Source organism: Sycon ciliatum, chromosome 13 (genome assembly GCF_964019385.1).
Source record: "Sycon ciliatum chromosome 13, ocSycCili1.1, whole genome shotgun sequence".
In the NCBI taxonomy this organism is placed as follows: domain Eukaryota; kingdom Metazoa; phylum Porifera; class Calcarea; order Leucosolenida; family Sycettidae; genus Sycon; species Sycon ciliatum.
Window position 1 is genome coordinate 7,971,796 of NC_088655.1, and position 23,932 is coordinate 7,995,727.

A 23,932-nucleotide genomic window follows, 5' to 3' on the forward strand; every position below is an offset into this window, starting at 1 on the left:
CCATTGTGGGTCAAGACAAAGACGGATGTATTTACAATGAGCATGCATATAATAGATGAGAGAAAGGCAAATACGGAGAGGGACAATACAGCGATAAACACTATACACAACAGTTGACAAGAAAAGAAGAAACATCCAGATGAGTTAATCGATGGCTGTTCTGGTGAACATTCTCTAGCCAGTATCAAATCAAAGGTTATCAGCTTCTCGGTAATCTTGCCCGGCGATGGTACTACAGTAGAGAGTGTGACTGTGCGAGCGATGAAAATTCTATTTGTCCAAGCCGTACGGTAGGGCCTGTTCAACAAGCGAGCAGAGATTCCAGGGTGTCAAGGACTCCGAGATTTTCCTGGACCGTGATGGAGAGGAATTCTACCAGACTCATGTCAAAGTACAGAATCAGCCATCCATGAAGCCTGTTGCCCCATCGCTCCAGCTCAGTCTGCCAACTGTACTGTGGAGACTTTTTGTCGTTTTGGATAAGAGATACTGTGAAACTGGAAAGTCCAACGACCAAAACGTTTAACGTTTTTGTAATTTTGGCATGATAACGTGCAGATAGTTTACCTGGCTACCCATCTGTATGAGAATCTATACACAGACATCTAGCGATTACGTTTTTTTGAAATAACGAAAAATAATTTTTTTCGTCATTAAAACATTAGACTTTGTGACTCGTTAGACTTTCCGGTTTTACAGTAGTTCAGTAGTGCAGCTATTCTGTGTGCAACATGGCTCAGTACACATAGAATGGAGTTTTGTTTTTCTTCCATTTCTGTTTTTCCCCTCCCATATGCGTGCCTTTTCCAGGAATATTCCTATGCGAAACATATACTTCCTCCGCGTCATCGAAATTGTCGCAGTTTGACTAGTGACTTGTCACTTGTTACTGACAACTCCATAAGCTAAACCATACAAAAATTAGAACACATGATGATAGTCTGAAGTCTAGAGTAACGTTCCAGGGCAGTTAGGCTGAAAGGTTCACATGGGGATGAAGGCATCGTCGTCGCTGACGTAAATTGTGGGTCGCGTCTCATGTCAATTGCTTTGACTTTCTCCACAGCACAACAGCTGCTAGGCTTGTCGTCTGCTGGCTCTGGATGATTTCTACTTCACCACCAACGCAGTAAGAATACACAAGGTCGTTTGCGAGGTCGTTTGAGTCCCGTCGGCAGAATCACCTCGAGCTTGTAATGTAATGAGCTTTTTTTTAGCCGTGGGATGCCCGTTCAATTTAGCTGCGTGGTCACTGCTCATGTAGGTAAGTGTACTATCACGTCGAACGCGCACCCTTTTTCAGCATCACTGGTAGATTCACTCAGTACCTGCACATGCATCACTAGCTCTACACTACTGTGTACACGAAGAGTCTATACGGCCCTTGCAGGTACAGTACTGACTGTCTCAGCATTCCTTGCATGCATTAGTTTGCTGATCCCCCTCGATGTTTCTACAAGCGCTGCTGCTTGTTCCACGAAGTCATTCTCACCCCAGCTCAGGTAAAACAATGATCAGTTTTGAGTGAATCGCTATACTAGTAAGAACGATAAATATGCAGATTGCAATGCCTGACTGATCTCAGCGAGTCGAAAGTACTATCGCAGGAACATCAGCGAAGACATGGCGTCTAGTTCAAAATTTTCAGTTTCCAGCAACAGAAAATGGAACTTTGCTGTCACCCTATACTGATGACTATCGTCTATGTCCGATTCCTTAACTGTGGTACAACTGCAGGTGATTATATACCCCGTTTTATTTCAAAAGTCAAACTGCGACAATTTCGATGACGCTTAGGAGGTAATTAACTTGATGTGACTTTTTTCTCATTTTTTTCTAAAACAAAGCCAAGTTCGCGTACATTTTCGCAATTAACGCATCCAGTTCAGAAGACATTTCACATGAGGTATCAAGCGTTTTTCTTCCCTTTCTCTCCAGGATTATACAGGGAATGGCTGAAATGAAAATACTACAACATACTTCAAGTATAGCGAAAATGTCCTGAGATACAACTCTCTTGACAGGGTTGAGTTCTCAGAAGCAGATATAATATACCAACAACAGCATAGTGAAGAAATGATGTAGCATTATTCACACATCGACGAGGAATAGCATCAAACAATAGACCGATCCCCTTATTATACTGGGTTCGAGCACGGGGGCAACCTCACTCGCGATCGAGCTAGTTTTTGAACGTGACAGCATCTTTGACAGTGTGTTTCAGGTTCGTTTTGGAATGTCTTCTGCTTAGTTCAAGTGGTTTGCGATGGCTTCGAGCGGTGCTGAACCTCCTGCTGGTAGGAGCAGAGTCTCCGAGAGAGACATGGACTGTGATGCAGCTGCAGGATTTTTTCAAGGCGCGGGAGGGAACGATCTCGGGCCACAAACAGGAGTTACTCCAGAGGTGAGTTTTTTTGTTGTTGAAATATTCGAATCGCGAATCGTGTTGTGAGATTTATTTTGTGCCTAGGCTACAGCGGACCGTATTTCTTTCTCCTTGAGATCGGTGCTGAAGATAATAGTAACCTTTTTCTGGTCTGCCTTTTCCTCTCCAGAGCCATCTTCACCAAGCCGCGATCGCGATCAGCAGCCCTGAAGTGGAAAAATCGATTTTCCAACGATCTGGTTGGACATCAGCCACTAAAGTACTTCTGATTTGCATGTAGTGACAACAGCAGCCATCCTTGGACACCTTGCAAAACAGGAAAAGCCACTGGTGGAAGCGACTGCTATGAGGTGACGATAGCAGTGGTGATCGCTGTTTTGTCCAGTCGAAGGGCTAGCCAACCCAGAGGAAGCATTGAAAAAAGACGATTAGCAGTGCGTGGTATTTGTTGAGCGTGAAGAGCTAGAGGAGGACAGTGCAAACACATGGACGGAGTGGATGGTGTTTGAAGAACAGTGTGCTGTGTGCCGGCTGGTGGTGATGGTGGTTTTTGTCAGCATGTATTCGTGCTGCTTCTTGCGCTGGAACACTTCTCGCCCCGGAATGCAGATTGCGTGCTCCCTGGCCCTCAGTCGGCAATGGGGCATTTGTTCCAGGAACATTACCCCGGAGCCAGTGATGAGTCGTACCTTTGAAAAGTCGAAGCTTGCTGTTAATCGCAAGCGTTGCGCAGTGGATTGCTCCCTCTTCGAAGCACGAGGGTCAAAGCTTGCCGCCGTCTGCAGCAAAGTGTGTGTGCGGTTCTTTCGAACCTATGAATATACCCCCCCCCCCCCTCTCTCTCTCTCTTAGGAAGACTGCATGTTGAGAGTGAACTATTTTCTAGTATATTTAATGTGAGACGGGCTGTTTACGCCCAAGATGAAGATACAGTTTTTTTTCTGTTTCTATACCTTCCTAATAAAATACATTGTGACAGAGCTTTCAGTCATACTCCGCTGTACTACATCCTCAACCCGCCACCACCATGCGCTCTAGGCCGAACTAATGCACGAAGCATAAACACACCAGCACAGCAAGGACACTTCCGTTGACAGATATTGTTTACACCTCTAGACAACTGTTTCGTTTCTTCGAGCTCATCGTTAGAGGAGGATAGTAGCAGGATATTAATGATGATAATAATATAAGATGATAGACGGTTCACGGTCCGATATTGATGACTGGAGATCTAAGAAAGCAATGACAGTGATTGCGAAATGGATAATATTATCATGATTATATGCCAGTCTGGTAATGCGTTGTACTGGTGGACAGTATTGAAATCATCACTGCATTCGATGCAAATATTGGTATACCTTGGTTTCAGTATTGGAAAAAATGAGTAAGAGAACCTGGTTGATTTGGTTGCATCTGCGACTAGCTACTGGGTGTTGTGATCAGCAATGTTACCATGGGAGAAAATACGAGCGCAAGGATCTGTTGGGTCTTGTTGTGCTGTGCCGGTGCGAGAACCCTAAGTGCATGGCAAAATAGAACTGTTTCATCCACAATGCAGAATGTCTTGCGGTACATGGTATTGATGACTGAACATCTCGCCCAAACGGAGGAACAAGACATCTTTCCAGCTCAGCTAGCTATATACCGTGAAACGGATGATTAACTTGTGCCACGCATGCCAGCTTCTGTTCCATTCGGCCCAGGCTTAGACAAATCAATGCCAATAGCAGCTGATCCTCCATTACATGCTCATTGGCGATTTACGGCCACCTCCAACTGTATCCGCCGTCCCTCAGCTTCAGTCTTCGCAGATCCGGCGCGGCGCAGTACATTTTCTCGGCTAGGCTCAAAGAAGTCCCACAGAGCGGTCCAAACACCTGAAGGCAAACCAGTCAGAAACTGGAGCTGCTCAGAGTCTTTCTTTATGTTACTGTACGTAAGCTGTTTTTCGGCTTTCTTCACCCCAGTCCTCACATCGTCCAACTGCTCCACGAGACTCTGTACACGAGCTCTACTTGCTGCCAGCTCCTGATGCAGATGCTGCACTTCCATTACAGGACCAAACTGCACTAAGCCAGGTTCCTTTCCAACTCAAAGTACCGTTGCCTCTCAGCAAAATACTGGTTTGGGAGCATGGGGAGCTCGTGATGCAGACGCTGCACTTCCATGACCGAACTGCACTAGGCTCAGCTAATACTGTTTTGCGAGCATGGGGAGCAGGGCGTCCAGACTCCTCTCTCTTGCGAAAAGCAAACCTGGTACCGTAGGACAGCTGTTCGGGTTCCTGGACTCATCCTGCCCTTGTAGAGCTGGGCAAAACGATTTCGATTTCGGGATCGAAATGATCGCTGCAACTATTCAGAGTGACCCTAAAACTACGTCCTTCCTCACGGGGCATAGCCTGGATCCGCTTGCTCCAGGCCGCTGTGGCTCCACACGAGGAAAGGAGTGAAATGACTTGTTTGCATCGTCCTCCTGTTCTGACAGTGAGGAACGCAGCAATGATCCTGAGAAGGCATCCTGAAGTCGTAAAAAGGAAGACGTCTAAACAAAAACAAAACAGCTCAAATCAAAAGTCCTTGTGACATTTTTTGTAGACAGGCTTGCACTGCATGTAGATTTCGCGTGCCCTGCACTTCGCATGCGAAAAGTCACGCACAGCCGAGGTGAGGTTGGTCGCGTGTGTGCAGCAGGATCCCACGCGACTGCGGAGTTGCCCCCTTGCTCGAACCCAGACAATAATAAGGGGATCGGTCTATTGTACAGACAACACATTTTCTTTCTGGAAACAAAGCTCAGGATAAAACTTAAGTTTGCACAACGCTACTAACACAGCCAAATGCAATGGACCTCTACCACGTGACAGTACTGAGAAAACGTCATTACAGTACAACTCCCGACAATTAGCATGCGTGGACAGATGGCTTTTGATAGATGAAGTACCACTCTGGGCTCCTTTCTTTGTTGTCCCCTCCCGTGTCCATCTCTCCTCTACGTGACATCACAGTACCCATCTCATGGCCTGGTGACACTCATTGTCCCTTCAGCTGCATCTCCTCCAGTATTATTCTTCATGGAGCTTCTCACTCTAGCTTCTCTAGTCTCAAAGTTCTGGTTTCATTACGCGGTCTTCCACGTTGTCTAAAATCCACTGTTGTTATCACTTCTATTGTCATTGTAAGTCGGTCCTTTCCAGTACGTCTTCACACTTGGCTTAGTGTTGGAACGTTCTCCATTTTTTAGTGTTTGTCTTCGTTTAACATGTGGGCCTCAACCAGCGAAAACAGCCCTTAGGGTCAACATTTTCAAAATTCCTTTTTGGTTAGAAATTTGTTGAACCATATCTACTGAAGGACCTCAGCCAAGAAAAAGTTCAATATTCCGATTCAAAACGGGTGTGTACACCAATATACAATATGTACTCCAAATTAATTGGTGCAATGTATGTATACGATGTATGTGTACAATGAATATTCAGCATTCGAAGGTGAGTGGGCAGCTTGAATACTTTTGAAATAGTGCAGTAAGCAGCTATAATGACAAAGAATAGCTGATGAGTGCGGAGAAATGGTCGACATATTCGCAGCTGCATCCTGCGTGGAGGCGTTCCGCAATCTCGTCTTCCATGTCTTCCTCCGCAGCTGAAGACACGACGTCGCTGCCGTCACTAGCCCCAAACTCAGAATTTATCTCAGGTGACGACTCCTCATCTTCCGACTCTGACGAGTCATCGGCCACCTTGAGCCGCATCGCAGCAGGAGATGACGGCTGCGATTCCGCCTCGCTGTCGACATGCGGATGTCGGAACCAAAGAACGTCTCATCCTTATTCTGAACTTCAGCGGCTACTTCTGCATCCACTCCCGGATCCCCACCAGGCTCGAGCTAGCTGTAGACAATGACTGCCGTGTGTGCGCTGCGAACAGCTCTGGCGTCCGCATCCATCGCAGCAAGATCAAGGAACACTGGAGTCACCACTCGACACCACTTCAACTAACTAATTACTTCAAAATAAATTAGTTCAAGCAAGGAGTTCAAGAAGTCGTCGCGCTGTTCGCATCGCGATCAAAACAATCGTTGAACGTCACAAATCGACCTTTTCTCGAAAAAATTACGAAATCTCTAAGGGTCGTTTTCGCTGATTGCGGCTCATGTATATTACTCCGTATGTCGTAATTGGACACTGCTCGATTTTTCTTACCTTGTGCGTTTCACTATTTGTAACGTGGCTCCTCTGCTTCAGTTTCCGTTCTATCTCTCTGGCAGGGGCAGCCACCACCTGTCTGGCGGGTGCCAGCATCCTCCGGCAGTTGCGCTGGGTCTCTACGATACATTCTTGTTCTTCGATAATTAGAAATCTGCCTTTCAAGTTCTTCGCTGTTTGAATTAATATTTATTTGTGCTGTTTCTTGCGGCACTCGCTTTTGTGTAGATTTGACCTTTTTGCATGTCCGCGTGAGTACAGATTACACCATGCATTATTTTCTGTCACATGTTTTGCTTTGCGCATGTCGCTCAAGATGTTTGAACTGCGCCCGCTGGCCGATTTTCTTTGCTTGCTGTTTTCTTTGCCAATCAAGCGTGGGGACGATACGGTGTCGTCCTCCTTGGCTGTGTGTCCGGTACGGGGCCGGGTACGTCCGTCCCCAGCTCTCCGCTCTTTGTTCTTTTTGAGTTAGATTCTTCAATGGTGTTTTGAGAACATATTTGGTAATACAGTCTTCTAAATAGATCGATGCCTCCAATGGTTGTGTCTAATGTCAGTGTGCGTTTGCGAGGGAACCGGTGAAACATTTGGTCCTTCGAGCTGGATCCGACAAGTTTCGACTGGTAGTGTCAGCGGTGGTAATGGCGTTTCCGCCACCACCAGAGTTTGTGACTCGTAGTTTTAACGCCACGCCATTATGGTACGAGCGTGTGTGAAACTCCTGTTGATGAACTTGAGGACCGCTGGAAAGAATTGATTCGTCGCAGAACAAACCTTCGTAGACGCCGCACGCGGATAAGTAACCGCTTCCGAACACTGATTGCTTGCTCGTCGCCGTCTCGCCGATATTTGCAGCCTGATGTCCGTGAATTGGAAATTGTACGGTCAGAACTGAATTCGGTTTTAGAAATTATGCGCAGCATGTTGGAATCCCAAGGGAGTAAACAACTGCTGAATGAGTTGGACGAGTGGGAGGCGAAGTTTGATAAGGAGAGTGCTGGTGTGATGGCTGCGATTTTGGATTCGCCTGTTGAGTCTGTTTCTGGCCAAGTGGCATCAGGCCAACAATCAGTAGTCGCAGAACAGGTTACCCCTGTGCCACCGTTAACACCACCGCACATGCGGTCTGTGCCACCGATCCCAGCACCACACACACAGCCAACACCACCACCGAAGCAACGGAGTCTGAGCAGCAGAGCAACGTCAGTTGGCTATAGTGCTCCAATGAGTAGACTTTCTGAGTGGTCTCCTCATCCGGAACCTGGTGTGGAGCCCCATGTGCATGATTGGCTTGTCAGTATGCAACGCCCGCATGGGGTCAGTGGTTTACACCACTTGAAGCCGCTGGAGCTGCCCAAGTTCAGCGGAAACGCGCAACAGTTTGTGCGGTGGAGTCAATCATTCTAGCGGCTGGTGGGATGAGGATCGCTACGTATCCGACGATTATAAGCTGGCTAGGCTAAAGGAGGCGCTCCAAGGAAGCTCGGCTGAGGACATTGTGGCCCAGATGTTTGATGGACCAGGCGCATACGCTGCTGCTTGGGCAGAACTTGACCAATGGTATGGGGGAGAAAACCACCACCTGGCACTACAGGAGAAGGCAACCCTGAACCATCCCAGAATCGCAGACCGTGATTCAGAAGCCCTGCGGAAATTTGCTGTCAAGCTCAGAAATGTGTTCATGAACCTGGACTTGGCTGGAGGGAGCTATTCCTAAGTGCGCTGGAGAAGCTACCCAGAAGTGTAGTTATACGATTTTACGAACCACATCCAGACAGCAAATGCAAAGCAACCACATTGTCGTTCTGACTGGTAAAACGGGTCCAGAACGCGAGCCGATGACATCTTGGCGACAGTCGGCACAGAGAAGTTGAACAAGACACCTCCAACGGTCCCGCCAAAACCTAGGTCATCTGCTGTGTATGCTGTGGAGCTCCGTACTCAGCAGTGTGCCAAGTTCAGCAAGAGCCATGCCACAGCAGAGTTTTCGGAATTCAGGGCGCTGACAACCAAGCGCTGCTGGGACCTGGTCAAGCGTGCAAAGCTGTGTAGCTGTTGTTTGGAGCATGGACACTGGTCGCGTGAGTGCCAGAAGCTGGAACGTTCCCACTGTGGAGAGAGGCACCACTAACTTCTGCACTACAGCAAGTCAGTGCAGCCACAACAAGCTGCAGCGCAGAATCCCGCTACGATGCGGTCAGCAGCTCCGGCACCTGGGCAGGAAAGTTCTCACCATGCTAGTGTCAGCGTGCCGCAGACTACCGCTTTCACTACCGTGCCAGTGAAGATTATAGGCCCAACTGGCAAGTCGGCAATCTGTACGGCCATGCTGGACTCAGGCTCGACTGCAAGCTTCATACGGGAGGATGTAGCCCGTGAGTTGGACATGGCAGGTGAAGTTCACATGTTGAACACATCCACGACTGGTGCGCAGCAGACCTCCAGCTATCGGGAACTGGTCAAGGTGCAGATGGAATCCATTGATGGAACAGTGTCAAACCCGCTCAAGGCATGCGTATTATGATCATGTGACCAAGAAGACACAGGTCGTCGACTGGAGCCGGTACACATCCAGCTATGAACATCTGAAGTTCATATACTTTCCCGAAATCTCCAGCACCACGGTCGACCTCCTGATTGGTCTAGAAGTCATTGATGCCCACGCATCACTCGCGGAGTACAGAAGCAGCAGCGGTCGACCAATTGCCCGCAAGACGCCACTGGGATGAGTGTGTATGGGCCCAACGCCCAGTGCACCCAGTGATGACGAGTGGTCCGTCAACTATGTGCATGCTTTATACGGCGAATGCAGCATAGACAGCCTGGTCCAGAATTTCTGGAATCTGGAGGCAGTCGGTATGAAGCACGAAGGCACCTACATCACCTCTGCAGAGAAGCTGGCTGAGGAGATCTTTCAGAAATCCATCAGCTTCCATGATCAGTGAGTCACCATTGCAGTCCCATGGATCCACAGCAACGACGAGCCTGGTGTCACCGCTAATCGCGCCATGGCAGACCATCGCCTGTGCATGCTAGGGAAATCACTGGACAAGCGTCCGGAGCTGAAGGCAGCATACGGCAAAGTCATATGTAGCCACATTGACAAAAGCTATGTGCGCGCAGTGTCGGCAGCAGAGGTTGAGGCAGATGGCGACGACCAGTGGTTCCTGCCGCATTTCGCCCTTGTACGAGATGACAAGGCCACCACGAAGGTACGTGTCATCTTTGATGCTGCTGCCAAGTATGACGGTTGTAGTGGAACCCACGTTCGACCAGCCAGCACTAACGCAACACTTCGGATTAGGGAATGAATTATTTACAAGAGAATTGGAAGAGACATAGAACCAGACTGAAGCACACGGAACTAAAGGATCAACTCAACTACTGAAGTACAGAGAGACGAGCATGCAATCTGAGAAAGAAGTGCAGCTACACAGCTGACAAAAAAACTAAGAAAAACTGAAAGGCGACATGACGTATATGCAGCGCAGCTAAGCACGTGGCTAGACACATGCACAGCATGAGAGGTGTACACATAAAGCAGAGGCGCGCGCATGGGTGAGTGTGTACACAGCATGCATAGCAACATACATTGTGACACAAGAGTCATAAGGCACCTAATATAGCAGTTCATAACATCACTCCCCTAGGTGCCATTGATCATCCACTGTATCTAGCTGGCTGTCGTCGATTACCAGGGCCTCGGAGATCGTAGCGCTGAGTCGGCATGTCAGCCGCAAACTCGATGCTCACCACATTATCACAGGCAGCTGGCTCTGGGCGATCTTCGGCAGCATCATGGTTACCATCATCTAGTGTTCCATCTACCTGCTGGGCGTGTCCAGGCTTGACGATATCAACGTTCACGACCTTCTCTCTGCCGTCAGCATGCTGGATCACCAGGGTCGATGGCGAGACTATCTTCAGCACCGTCCAGCCACTCTCATATGGCGTCATGAGCTTCTGACTCCGGTCTGGGCGACGTAGCATCACCGGATCATCGACACGGTATGGTGACTCTGTTGGACCGCCTGACACAGAGTCATTCGAGGACAGTAGTGACTCAACAAGGTCTCGAATTCGAGCAGCGCGCCCGGCGAGTCGGTCTACCCATTCACTGGCGCTGTATGCTGTCGGGTCGTGATCAATTACTAGATCGCGCCCTTCCCAGCCCGTGATGGCCAGCCTTGGCGATATTCCGGTTGTAGCATGGCGACGTCTATTGTAGTAGAACAGAACCAACTCCAGCTCAGACGTCCAGTCACTGGTTTCCTCGAGCGCCTTACGCAGGAGACCGATGATCGTGCGGTTGAGCCGTTCAACCCCTCCTTGTGATTGAGGATGTCGAACTGCACCCGTTTTCACCACCACACCAAACTGTTCCAGGAGGGCTGCTACGACCGCGTTCCGGAACTCAGTGCCGTTGTCCATGCGAATGACAGACGGCGGGCCCCACCGGCAGCAGATCTTGGTCAGTGCGGCTGCTACGCTCGCTGCATCGTGTCGACGTAGTGGCTGTACCTCCGCCCACTTGGTGAACATGTCGACGCATACCAGGCAGCAGTGGTGCGCTCCACTCTGGCCAAGCTCCAATGTGTCGATCTGTATGACCTCCCATGGTCGTCCTGGTACGTCTGGACGCGTTGGCTCGACAGTCGGTCCCCGTGCCGGGTTAGCTGCAGAGCAAGGCACACACGCTTGGACAACACTCTGGCATTTCTCGGCCATCAGCGGCATATAGCAGCGCTTGCGCAGTGAGTCATGCATTGTCGTCCAGGTGGCATGGCCAGAGGTCTTGTGAGATGCTTTCAGTACTTGGTCTTCAAGCTCAGGTGGTATGACTGGCACTTGCACGACACCGTCGAGTGGCAGCTTTACTGAACGCATCAGCACACCGTTATGGTCCAACAGCTGATCACGGACCGGTCTGTACAGCTTCGACGACAGGGGGGTTCCCGACTTCAGCTCATCCAGCAGCTGTGATATCTCGGTATCGGCTTGCTGCGCATCCTTTATCTCACTGAGAGTAACGGGCCCGATAGCATGCTTGTGCGTTGCCACAGAAACAGAACAAACATCACTCGGCTCGGCTGTACCCTTGGGCCACCGCCTCGGGACACGGGTGAGCTCATCGGCCGGGTTCTGGTCAGTCGGCACCCACTCCACTCGGACCTTGAGGCCGACCGTTTGGACGAGGTCAGCAATCACTTCCAGTCGCCGCTCAACCAGTATCTTGTGCAGCCCACCGACTTTCACTCGGCGCACATTGCCGAGGACCTGCTTCAGCCAGCCGTACACTGTCTTTGAGTCGGTGACGAGTCGTACCGTCTGCAGGTGCCATTGCGCTGCAAGCGACAGTCCACGCACGGCAGCATCTAGCTCCGCCACATTGATGTGCTTCTTATCGGCTGTGTCCCGCAGCCATGTACCGTCTTCGATGACTTGGCCGTTCAGCTGGAGGACCACACCGACTGCCAGATCCGAGGCATCGCAGAACACAGCCCAATCTCCATCGGACTCGGCTGATGCATGCCACACACCACGGACGGGGTCTTGAGCGGACAGCTGCTCAGCAACTTCGTCAGCACACTGAAGAACGCTAGGTGGAACCGGCGTGTCCCATCTGTCCACTGCACTTGATAGCCGCTTCAACATTGAGCAGGCTGGGCGAAGCCATGCGCACACTGGATAGTGGCTTGTGAGCCGACCCGTCCATTGGAATACACCACGCTTTGTCAGCGGTTGACGGAAGCTGAGGTCGACTCCATCGCGGCGAGCCCACATGATGGTACCATCAGCAGTCGTCGATAGCTTCAGGCCAAGCACTCGCGCCTCGGGTAGATGCTCTGGTGGCTTTGTCGGCAAGCCATACCGTGCTAGCTCTGCAGCGACGGCCTTGCGCTTCTCCGCTGGCGTGAGGACGTCATCAACATAGTTGTCAACATCAGGCCATCGTCGCGTCACCCACCGAACAATGATGTCCATGAATTTTGGTGCAATCGATAGACCAAAACCCATCCGTGACATGGCGTACAGCTTCCCACGCCACACCACGACTTGGTAGCGCAAGAGGGATGGGTCGACTCGTACCTGCAAGTACGCCTTACGTATGTCGACAAGTTCAAACTGGCTGTCTGCAACCTGTCGCCACTTGCGGATCTTCTCACCGCATGCTGGGGCATCAGTGCCTGGGTTCGACTTAATCACCGCATTCAAGCCTCGGTAATCGAGACAAGGACGAACTGGGGTCGACTCCTTGTGGGCTTGGTCCTTGGCGAGCAGCGGAATGATGGCCGCCGGAGGACCGTGCGTAGCCTCGTCGTACTCGATCAGGTAGCCATTCTCGACCCAGGCGTCCATCTCGTCACAGAACTGCGACTCTTGCTTGTCTGACAGGTTGTGCCTCGCGTACTGTCCGATCCCTGAGCCGATCGGAGATGTAGGAGCTTGCCCATCACGCCACTGCCAGTGCAACGTCCAATGCTGCTTGTCGTTGTCCCACCGGAGCTCTCCGTCTTCGGCCTTCAGGGTCACACCACGATCGTCCTCTGTGACGTCCACATGACGGAGTGTGCTCTCAACGTCAGCTGCAGCAGTAGCGGCTGCACCGGTATCTCTAGGCTGAGGACCAAAGCACACGCCATTGACCTCGCCGTCCTCGCCATACCTGAGTCGAACGCCACCAACACCAGCTATAACGTCAGCACCGAGGAGGAGGTCTGCTGCCACAGCCGTCAATGAGTCGACAACGCAGGCATTCACACGCACTCTTGGCAGACTAACCGGTTCACCATCTCCTTGGCGCTGCAGTTCCAGATCAACTGCTCCTCTGATCTTCACCTTGCTGCTATCCACGGATACAACAGACACACGTGGCTGAGCAGTGAACGGAATCTTGTGAAGTTTGAGGAACTCGACCGTAACCATTGTGTAACTTGCACAAGTGTCCACTGCTGCTCTAGCACGTGCCCATTCGCTGCCTACCACGCCTCGCACGTCAACGTGGATCCTGGGCAGTGAAGCTCTAGTAGCCTCGGCTACAGTGCACAAACACGCACCCCTCGCCAGGGAGCCACTGTCTGCAGCCGTTGCTGCACCAGACGATTTCCGCTCTTGCCAGGCTTTACGCTCCGGACAGTCACTCTTCATGTGACCTGGCTTGTCACAGAAGTAACAGGTTCGAGGGCCAGTACGCTCGCCACGCGTTCCTTTACCAGCACCACTCTTGCGACCAGGTTTCTTCGCTTTCGGGCACTGCCGCGCCATGTGGCCAACTCCGCCACAGTTGAAACACGCCTGCTCATCCGTGGTGGCAGCCGCCACAACAACATCGCCACGTACTCGTGTCAAGTGGTCCGAGGTCGCAGCCTTCAACGCCCGTACCACGTCCAGGCAACCCGTCACACTCAACTCTTTGCCCGCCATCGTAAGTCTTAGCTCTCGGGCAAACTCTACCGGCAGTCCCTTGATCAGCTGCTCTATGATCATCGGGTCCTTGTCGTCATCAGCCTTGTGCCCCGCCATAGTACTCAGTCGCTGCAAATCGGCAACGTAGGCGTCGGGGGACTCATCCACGCGCATCGTCCGTGAGGTGAATCTGGCGTACGCCTGCGCCTTCGTCAGAGTGAACGACAGTCCCATTTTCGCCAAGACTTTATCTTTGTCTTTCTGATCGCTTGCCGGCATCCGTGAAAATACAAGAAACGCGTCATCCGTCAGGAACAACGGAAAATTCTTCACTTTCTTGTCGTCCGTGTCCCAACCTTGTATGTTTGCAAGCACCAGAAACTTATCCCAAAAACGTCCGAAATCGTCCCCGTTCCCACGGAACGGCTGGAGGAAGTTGTCAAACTTGAGCGACATCTCGCTGGCGTGGCAGGGTTTGCACTCGTCAATACAACACACACGTCCCGGGTTTCGGCACCAGTTGTAGTGGAACCCACGTTCGACCAGCCAGCACTAACGCAACACTTCGGATTAGGGAATGAATTATTTACAAGAGAATTGGAAGAGACATAGAACCAGACTGAAGCACACTGAACTAAAGGATCAACTCAACTACTGAAGTACAGAGAGACGAGCATGCAATCTGAGAAAGAAGTGCAGCTACACAGCTGACAAAAAACTAAGAAAAACTGAAAGGCGACATGACGTATATGCAGCGCAGCTAAGCACGTGGCTAGACACATGCACAGCATGAGAGGTGTACACATAAAGCAGAGGCGCGCGCATGGGTGAGTGTGTACACAGCATGCATAGCAACATACATTGTGACACAAGAGTCAAAAGGCACCTAATATAGCAGTTCATAACACGGCACGTCGATCAATGAGTGCATGTACGCTCGACCCGCTCTGCAGAATGACCTAGTGAAAGTGCTTCTGCGGTTCCGCAAGGAGCCAGTGATGCTCACGGCGGACATTACCGAGATGTTCCTGCAAGTCGTGCTGGCTGAGCAAGACCGCCGATATCATCGCTTTGTGTGGGACTCACGTGTATACGAGTTCGAGGGGTTGGTGTTCGGCATCAAGGCGTCTCCGTACCTGGCATGCAAGGCGCTACAAGTGGTGTGCCGCGAGACAGCCGACAAGTATGACCCTGCCATGTTGCAGATCGTTGACCGAGACATGTATGTGGATGATCTGCTGCGCTCTGCTGTCTCCGTACCGGAAGCCATCCGCACACAGCAGACAGTACAGGACATCCTTGAGCAGGGCAGCTTCCACCTCCGCAAGTGGCTCAGCAATAGCTCGGAGGTGATGGACGGCGTACCGGAAGCTGACAGCTCACCGCAGCTCGTAGCTAGCATCAATGATCATGATAACTGTGTGCTACCATCAGTCAAGACGCTAGGCGTGATGTGGTCGGCAGAGGATGATGCCTTCGCCTTTGAGTTCAAGCCGCCTGCAACAGAGAAGCTGACCAAGCGAGCCGTGCTGAGTAAGATGGCATCTATATTCGACCCACACGGACAACTAGCTCCCTTCACGATTCGCTCTCGTGTCATGTTCCAGGAGCTGTGCATCCTCGGCGTGGGCTGGGATGATCCACTGGACGCTGAGCACACGCGGAGATGGACATCCTCGTTTAGCGAGCTGGGAGATCTGGCGCCGATCCGTGCGCCGCGCTGCTTCAAGTGTCCGGGTCGCGAGTCGTCTGTCGCTACATTGTCGCTGCACGTGTTCACGGATGCTTCAGATGCCGCCTACACCGCTAACGTGTACGTTCGTGTTGAGTACCCAGATGGCAATGTGCGAGTGACGCTAGCACTCGCCAAGGCGCGTCCATGTCCCATTAAGAAGATGTCGATCTCGAAGCTGGAGCTGAAGGGTGCTATGCTTGGTGTTTGCCTGGCCCAGACAGTGAATGACGCGCTAGATCTGCCGAAGGCTGATGCCACCTACTGGTCCGACTCGATGAACGTGCTTCGTTGGGTGAGAACACATTGCAGAAAGTTTAAAGTCGATGTGGGCAACCGGATAGCTGAAGTACAAGAGTATTTAGCTGGCAGCCAGTGCAACCATGTTCCTGGAAAGCTGAACCCAGCCCACAAGAGCACCAGAGGCTTGACAGCAGCCAAGCTAGCCAGTGATTGAGTATGGTGGAGCGGCCCCGAGTTCCTCGTCCAGCAGCACAATCAGTGGCCCTCTCGTCAGATAACCGTGCCAAAAGAGTTGCCCGGAATGGTAAAGCGAGCGCAAGTGATGGCGTTCGCTGTGCAGCAAGTTTCAGCGGAGGTGTTTCGTCTCCACCCCGACAACTACTCGTCATGGAAACGACTAGTAAGATTGATGGCTTGGTGCTACCGTTTCATCAACCGGTGTCGTCGACGTCATGCTAGCACAAGAGGGGATCCGGAAGCAGCAGTTACAGCAGTCGACTCTGTGGAGCTCAAGTCTGAGGAGCTCCAACGTGCCGAATGTCACTGGTATGCGATTGCACAAGCAGAGAGCTATCCCGCTTCGTATCGGCAGATGACGTCAGGGAAGCCGCTGCTACGGCTGAATCCAGTGCTCGACAAGGACTACCCGTGTGTGCTACGCGTTGGAGGTCGTCTGAAGACTGCCAGCCACTTGCCTGAGCATACCCGGCATCCGATAATCTTGCCCCAGCACCATCGGGTTACTCAGTTGATAGTCGACACCGAAGATCGCAAGTGTGATCACAGTGTGGGCCCAAACCACCTCTTGGCAAACCTGATCCTGCGGTTTTGGATCATCCGTGGCAAGGTTGTCGCACGATCTCACCGTGCACACTGCGAGCTCTGCAAGAAGAAGTGGGCCACTGTGGCTTTGCAGCAGATAGCACCGCTCCCGCTATTCCGAACAGCTCCACCGTACCGGGCATTTTCAAGATTGGGAGTTGACTATGCCGGTCCGTTCCGGACAAAACAAGGACGTGGCAAGACCCAGCTCAAGAGGTACCTCTGTGTCTTCTCTTGTTTGCAATCCTGAGCCTGTCATTTCTAGATGGCGTATGGCCTGGACAACGAGTCGTTTCTGCTAGCATTCACCCGTTTCTGCAAGTCCAGAGCCGTGCCAGCTGAGGGCGTCGTCAGACAACGGGACGAACTTTGTCGGTGCAGAGCGCGAGCTAAGAGAAACCGATCAAGCGCTAGGTTCTAATGAAGTGGCCGCAAGTATGGCCAGCCAAGGAGTTCACTGGCGCTTCAATCCACCTCTCGCTCCGCACTTTGGCGGCGTATTTGAGTGTGTGGTCAAGGCAGCAAAGCGCGCAATGATGGCAACTCTGTCCAAGGCCAATCTCACTGATGAGGAACTTGTAACTGCCATGGTGAGTGCGGATGGCCTACTCAACTCGCGCCCGTTGACGGCTGTCCGGATTGACGTGGATGATGCCGCACCGCTAACACCGATGCACTTCCTAGATGGACAGTGTGAGCTGACTCTGCCCCTCGAAGAAGTCGCTGAGTTGCACCCACAGCGTCGTTGGCGGCTCCTCCAACAGCTCCTACGCGAGGTATGGCGGCGATGGCTTCGAGAAATAGTGCCTCGGCTGAATGTGCCGAGCCTACCCTCACGCAGTTGTCCCCGTCTGGAACCAGCTGCCCGCCGGAGTCTTCTCTGGTCCATTCTGCACCAAGAACTTGCAACATTTAAAGGTTGCAGCCAACCATTCTTTGAAGACCAACGACTGGTCGTGGGCACATGACCATCTCTGATTATCAGCATCATCCATATCTTTCTCCACCTAACACTAGCTGTGTTATCTTTTCCTCCTTGAAACGTTCTGTCTCTCCTTATAACATTTCGTACCATATGTCACTCCTTTCATTTGTTTCTTCTTCTTTCTTTTTGGCGAGTTTTTTGTCCCCATGACGTCGAGACCTCAGGTTGCCTGAGGGCAAAAAGTCTCACCATAGCTATGCTCCCAGTTTGCATTTTTTTGTCTTTGCCTGTGAGCTGAGTTCATTGTAAATAATTTAAAAAATGGTCGCACTCGCTGACTGTATAAGATCTGGTTACGTTGGTGCACAGTTAGTAATAACTCGGAACAATTTGTTCTTCTCCTTTTTCACAATGAATTATGTCCAGCAATGTAGTGATAAAACAGGGTCAAAGCAGAATAGCTAAAAACAACAATGATTAATACGTGCCTAATATACATCATGCATATACGTAATTCATTGTTCTTGTTCTCGTTTGCTCGTTCCGCTATATTACCTTGTGAGCCTGAGTGGCCGTCAGATCACGTTTTCTATATAGAGGAACTGTCCAAAAATGGAGTTAGCCCTGCTGAGCTGAAGCAGGTGGACTTACAAGGGAAGCCTGGCTGGTGCCTCGTAGCACTGTCCTGTGGAGCCGCACGCGACCGGCTTGTATCCTCCGGCTTGTCAATAAGCGGTAAGGCTGTACCTGTGACTGTGGGCGGCAGTGAAGTAATCACAGTATCGGTATTTGGATGCCCATTGCATTTACATGATGGAGCAGTTGCAAGTTCTTTGGGGGCATATGGAGATATTCATGGCCCAGTAACAAGAAAGATCGTGGAGCATGGTGATTTTTCAATCGAAACGGGAACCCGCCATGCAAGGTTGAGTTTGAAGAAGATCCTGCCGTCTACAGTGCGTACAGGTTCCGGTAGTACCACGGTACGGGTTTGGTACCCAGGTCAAACGCAAACATGTTTTCGATGTCAGCAAGGCGGACATGAGGCAAAGGCCTGTCCAAATCGCCTCACCCACACACGGAGTACGACAAAGCCATGGGGTCGGGGTCCACCAGCCAACCGCCAACTGGCCAGTGGCGTGGGGTCAGACAAACAGGACTCATCTGCTGTAGGAGGGTCGGATGCAGAAAGAGTTGCAGGACGAGAGGCGGGAAATCCAAGCTCATTGGATCAGCAGCCTCCCTCGGGTACGACAGCCAACCGCCAGCTTGCCAGTGCTAGTGGTGTGGGGTCAGACAAACCGTACTCTGACTCATCTGCTGCAGGAGGATCGGATGCCGAAAGGGATGCATCCAGGGAACCCGAATCTGCCGCAGTGGGAGGCACTGAAGGAGAGCCCAACTTCACTCTAGCTCTGTCCCCCGACAGCAGCTGGGCTGAGGAGTCAGATGGAGGAACCTCCACCCCCTCCCCACCGCAGCCTGACCCCACCACGTCTCTGGCCCACTCTGATCCTGCTAGTGACGAAGACAGAGCAATGGCCCTACTGGCTGACTGCGCTAAGAGCAACAGCAAAGCAGGCACCAACAGCAAACGGCAGCGAAGCTCGACCACCCCCTCAGCTGAAGCCGAATTCACCGAAGTCCGTGGAAGAAAGAAAAAGAGAAAGGGTCCAGCTGGCAGCAAGCAGAACACTTGGCGTTTTTAAATCTTAGAAACACGTTCAGGACTTTTTTTGTTTATAACAACTTTAGCTCTAGGTTTACATTTTGGTATTTTTTAGCTTTTCGTTTTTTTCTTGTTTTTTCTTCCATGGTTGCTCCATTTCGCCTCTTGTGCACAAATGCGTTCGGGTTAAGTAGCAAGTTAGGCGACTTCCAGCACGCGTTGCTACAGCACAACCATGACGTCGCAGTGGTAACCGAAACAAAGTTCACAACAGAGAAAGTCCAAGTGTCGGACACGATATTCCCGGGCTATAGCCCTCCATTCAGGCTTGACCGCACAGCACACGGTGGTGGAGTTGCAATCTGGGTGCGATCTACTCTCCCAGCCTTAATCATCGCTGAACTGGCCGCCCCCCAGCATGAAGTCTTGTGGGTATCCATCCAGCTCAGCGCCAGGCACAAGATTGTCCTGGGAGGTGTCTACCGGCCGGGTTCTTGCGGGCCCGGTGACCTCTCACTTATCCATCATCTCGACGACACCCTTCCTTTGGCCCGTCAACATGGCGCTAGTCTCATTCTTGCTGGGGACTTTAACGTTCACAACCGTGCTTGGCTAAACAGCTCTAAGACCACACCGGCGGGCGAAGTACTTGAGGACACTTGTGCCGCGCACCTCCTTACGCAGCATGTTCAGACTCCTACTCGTGGCGACAATACCCTTGACCTCGTGATATCTACCTTCAACTCCCCAGTATTGACAACCGCCACACCCTGTCTTGGGCGGTCTGACCACGTTATCGTTCTATCCGACTTCGTAGGCATATTACCTTGCCACGAACCTGCAGCAAAGCGAACTGTCTGGCGGTACAAGAGCGCAGACTGGCATCACCTCCGAGCTTTAGTTCGCTACTCTTCATGGCACGACATCATAAACTGATGACCCGGACACCTCCTGTGAGCGGGTGGGTAACCACCACTATCAGAGGCGCAATGGCCAGGTTTGTCCCATCTAAGGAACTTACCACGAGACCGAGTGATCCAAAATGGTGGACACCGGAATGTACAGCTGCTATGAGGGAAAAGGACAAACGTTGGCGTTCCTGGAGAAAACACCCGAACGATCTTTCACTCAAACAAGCTTTCCTCCGCTCCGTTACCACAGCCGTCAACATCCTAAGGCGATCCCAGGAAGCTAAAGAGGCCAGTATCCGTCACAGCCTGTCCACTGGCTCACTCAAGAACAAAGAATGGTGGACCAAGTTAAAGTATGCTAGTTGGGATGGACGTAACACGGACATTCCTCTCATTGTTTATGCGGGCGGACGGGAGTTGGCAACAAGCCATGAGAAATCGGAGGCCTTTGCCACCTTCTTCTCCAGGAAGTGCAGTGTCACTGGCCAGGATCTTACTTCTGACGACTTACCTAACCTTGTTGCAACCGGAGCACCGGCACTCGCAGCCGTTCATTTTCGCCCTGCCACTGTCTACCGTCTGCTAGCGCAAATCGATATATCAAAGGCGACTGGTCCTGACGGCATTTCAGCCCGGGTCCTGAAAGAGTGTGCCAAAGAACTTGCGAAGCCTTTGTCCCAGCTATTCGCTCTCTGTTTCAGGTGTGGAGTTCAACCAGAATCTTGGAAGACAGCCAACGTGGTACCGATCCACAAACGGTCCTTGCGCTCTGTTCTGAAGAACTACCGCCCAGTCTCGTTATTATGCATAATGTCCAAAGTAATGGAAACTATTGTCAATCGCCAACTGATGAACCATCTTGAGCGCCAGCAGCTCCTCACTCCCCACCAGGTTGGGTTCCGTAGAGGTCTCGGCACGGCAGACGCACTACAGGCGCTTCATAACGCCTGGGTGGACATCGTTGGCCAGGGTGGCGCGGCACGGATTCTCGCAGTCGATATAGCCGGGGCCTTTGACCGAGTTTCCCACGTGGGCCTCCTCTACAAGGTCCGGCAGCTCGGCATTACTGGCACTCTCCATAGCTGGCTATCGTCTTATCTTGACGGCCGTTCACTCCAGTGCTTAGTCGGCGGTCAGATTTCTTCTCTCTACCCAATCTCTGCAGGGGTGCCCCAAGGCAGTATATTGGGCCCTACGTTGTTTCTAATATACATGAATGACGCTGCCAATGTTCTTGATGGCATGCTCAGCTTGAGGCCTACGCAGACGATACGACACTATACAGTCTAGTATCCTCAGCTCAGTGCCCTCGGGACGCTGCACACACCTTGCAGGTATCTACAAACCGCCTGCATGAGTGGGGTTGCCAGTGGAAAGTGTCTTTCGAGCCCACCAAGTCACAGGCTATGACTGCTACCCTCCGACGCACTGACCTAGAGCTGCCTCAAATCCTGTTTGGTGGTACCCCTGTACCGGAGGAAACCAGCATATCACTGCTTGGTGATCGATTTGACTCCAAATTGTCCTTCGCTAGTCACCTCAGGACCGTGACCATCCGCGCCCAGCAGCGGTTTTCTCCGACGAGCGGCCCACATTCTAACGCCAGCTGGCCGAACGACTGTCTACAAGGCATTCGTGAGGCCCCTGATGGATTATGCCCCGCTTGTGTGGATGGGCGCGCCAGCCAGCCACATCCAACTTCTGGATAATGCTCAACGCCGAGCACTGCGCATCAGTGGCCCTGGTGCAATTCTCCCCAGTCTGGCTGTCCGCCGGACTGTTGCTGCTCTCTTGTGCATGTCCAAATTGCATTTCATTACTGGTCCTCCTCCGCTACTTGCTGTATTGCCACCGCATCGCGTTTCTCCAGCCAACCCCAGAAACAGGAACCAGCACAATAATGCCACTAGCCACGCCTATCAACTGTCAGACACGCTCCCTGTCTCAGCTCCATCCGTCGTGAAGCGGTCGTTGCCGTACTGCTGTATTGGCGCATGGAACTCCTTTCCTGACAGGCTGCTGTCGCAGCACCCACACAAAACATGTTTTCAGTCATTCAAGACAAAGGCCTACCGACACCTGAGAGACAGCAACTGGTACTGGGCAACAAATTCCCTGTAATTTTCGAGCTCGTCGCTTGCCGGACCCGCTAATCCGCGTACCTGGCCTTGCTCAGAGTGCTCAGCTGTGTTTTGCATACATGGAAAAAACTTGTTATGATTCTTTTCTTTTCTCTGTTTATTCTTTTACCAGGCTTGGGCCATCCCCTGGATTATCAAAATGGGTGCTTTATTATTTTTCTGTTTTTTAGCTTGTTTTCTTTACACTTCTTTGCGCGAGTTTCGTATCAGATCTATTAAAAAGGTTCATAAGTTTTGGTTAATGAAGTTGACATGTACATTGTACATCAGTCCAAACACTGATAATAAACAATCCATGTTCATCTTGTTTTTATTTTTCTAAACACCTACGGGTACTTTTACCCATTCTACTTTCCCATAGCTAGACCTAGCTTTGCTTTACATTTCTGTTTCTTTTTCCTGGTGCGTGCTTGTGGCATTGAAGCCGAGACCTTTGGTCGGTGGAGCCCCTGGTACCTCACCATCACAGCTGGCCAGTGCAGCCCCTGCTCAGTAGCTGTTTGTATTTTGTCCACATAATTATTTATTTTACGAGTTGGGTTTGTGAATAATAGTAAAAAAAAAATCTGCTCTTAAAAACGAGCATGTATCACGGATAATCTGACTTACATTATTCTTTGGTTCCAACGAATGTCCAGAAGTGAGAAGACATTCTACTACGGAAACATGACCACGCCGTGCTGCATCATGTAATGGTGTGTAACCAATCTGGAAGTAGCAGCAAATTAAAGACAAGACATGTACACACATACCCACAGCCATACACATGTTGATGCACACGCACGAATGCACCCACACACACACTCATGCATGCATGCTCACACACACACACACACACACACACACACACACACACACACACACACACACACACACACACCTTGACCTTGACCTTTGACGCCCATCGCCGGAGGCGATGATAGCAATGCTACGGCAGAAGCCATAATAACTTGTGCTGGGATTACACCATTCAACAGCTTGCAAGGCTGAAGAATTGACCGTCACTATTCAGCCTGGTCTACACCATACAGCTATTTGGAGTGACATTTTCTGGCCAGTGAATCCCTTTTTTTGGTCGTTTCATTTTTTGTTTTGTTTTTTTTGTTGTCTTTCTTCTCTTTCTCAGACTCTTCCTGACTTTTCTTTCATTCTCCTGGGTGGTTACCAACAGCCAGTGCATGCCGGAGTATGTGGTGTGTGGTGTGGTGTGTGACACACACACACACACACACACACACACACACACACACACACACACACACACACACACACACACACACACACACACACACACACACACACACACACACACACACACACACACACACACATGCACACATACACACACACACATAAACACACACACACCAAAATCCTTCCGCTTCCAAGCAGGACTTGAACCTAATACCTCTCGTTTCTCAATCATGGTCTTAGACCAACCCACTGTGCCTGCCTACATGAGTACATTTTTACGCATTCTTGTTGTTGTT

General features: G+C 51.1%; 1 protein-coding gene across 1 annotated transcript in view; it reads right to left on the minus strand.

Moving 5' to 3' along the window:
• Window positions 1-23,932, minus strand: part of LOC135829138 (uncharacterized) — a 210,596-nt gene that overhangs the window by 65,036 nt on the left and 121,628 nt on the right. The window contains exon 10 of the mRNA XM_065341544.1: window positions 23,052-23,150. Coding sequence (XP_065197616.1) covers window positions 23,052-23,150 — 99 coding nt within the window. The remainder of the gene's footprint in view (window positions 1-23,051; window positions 23,151-23,932) is intronic.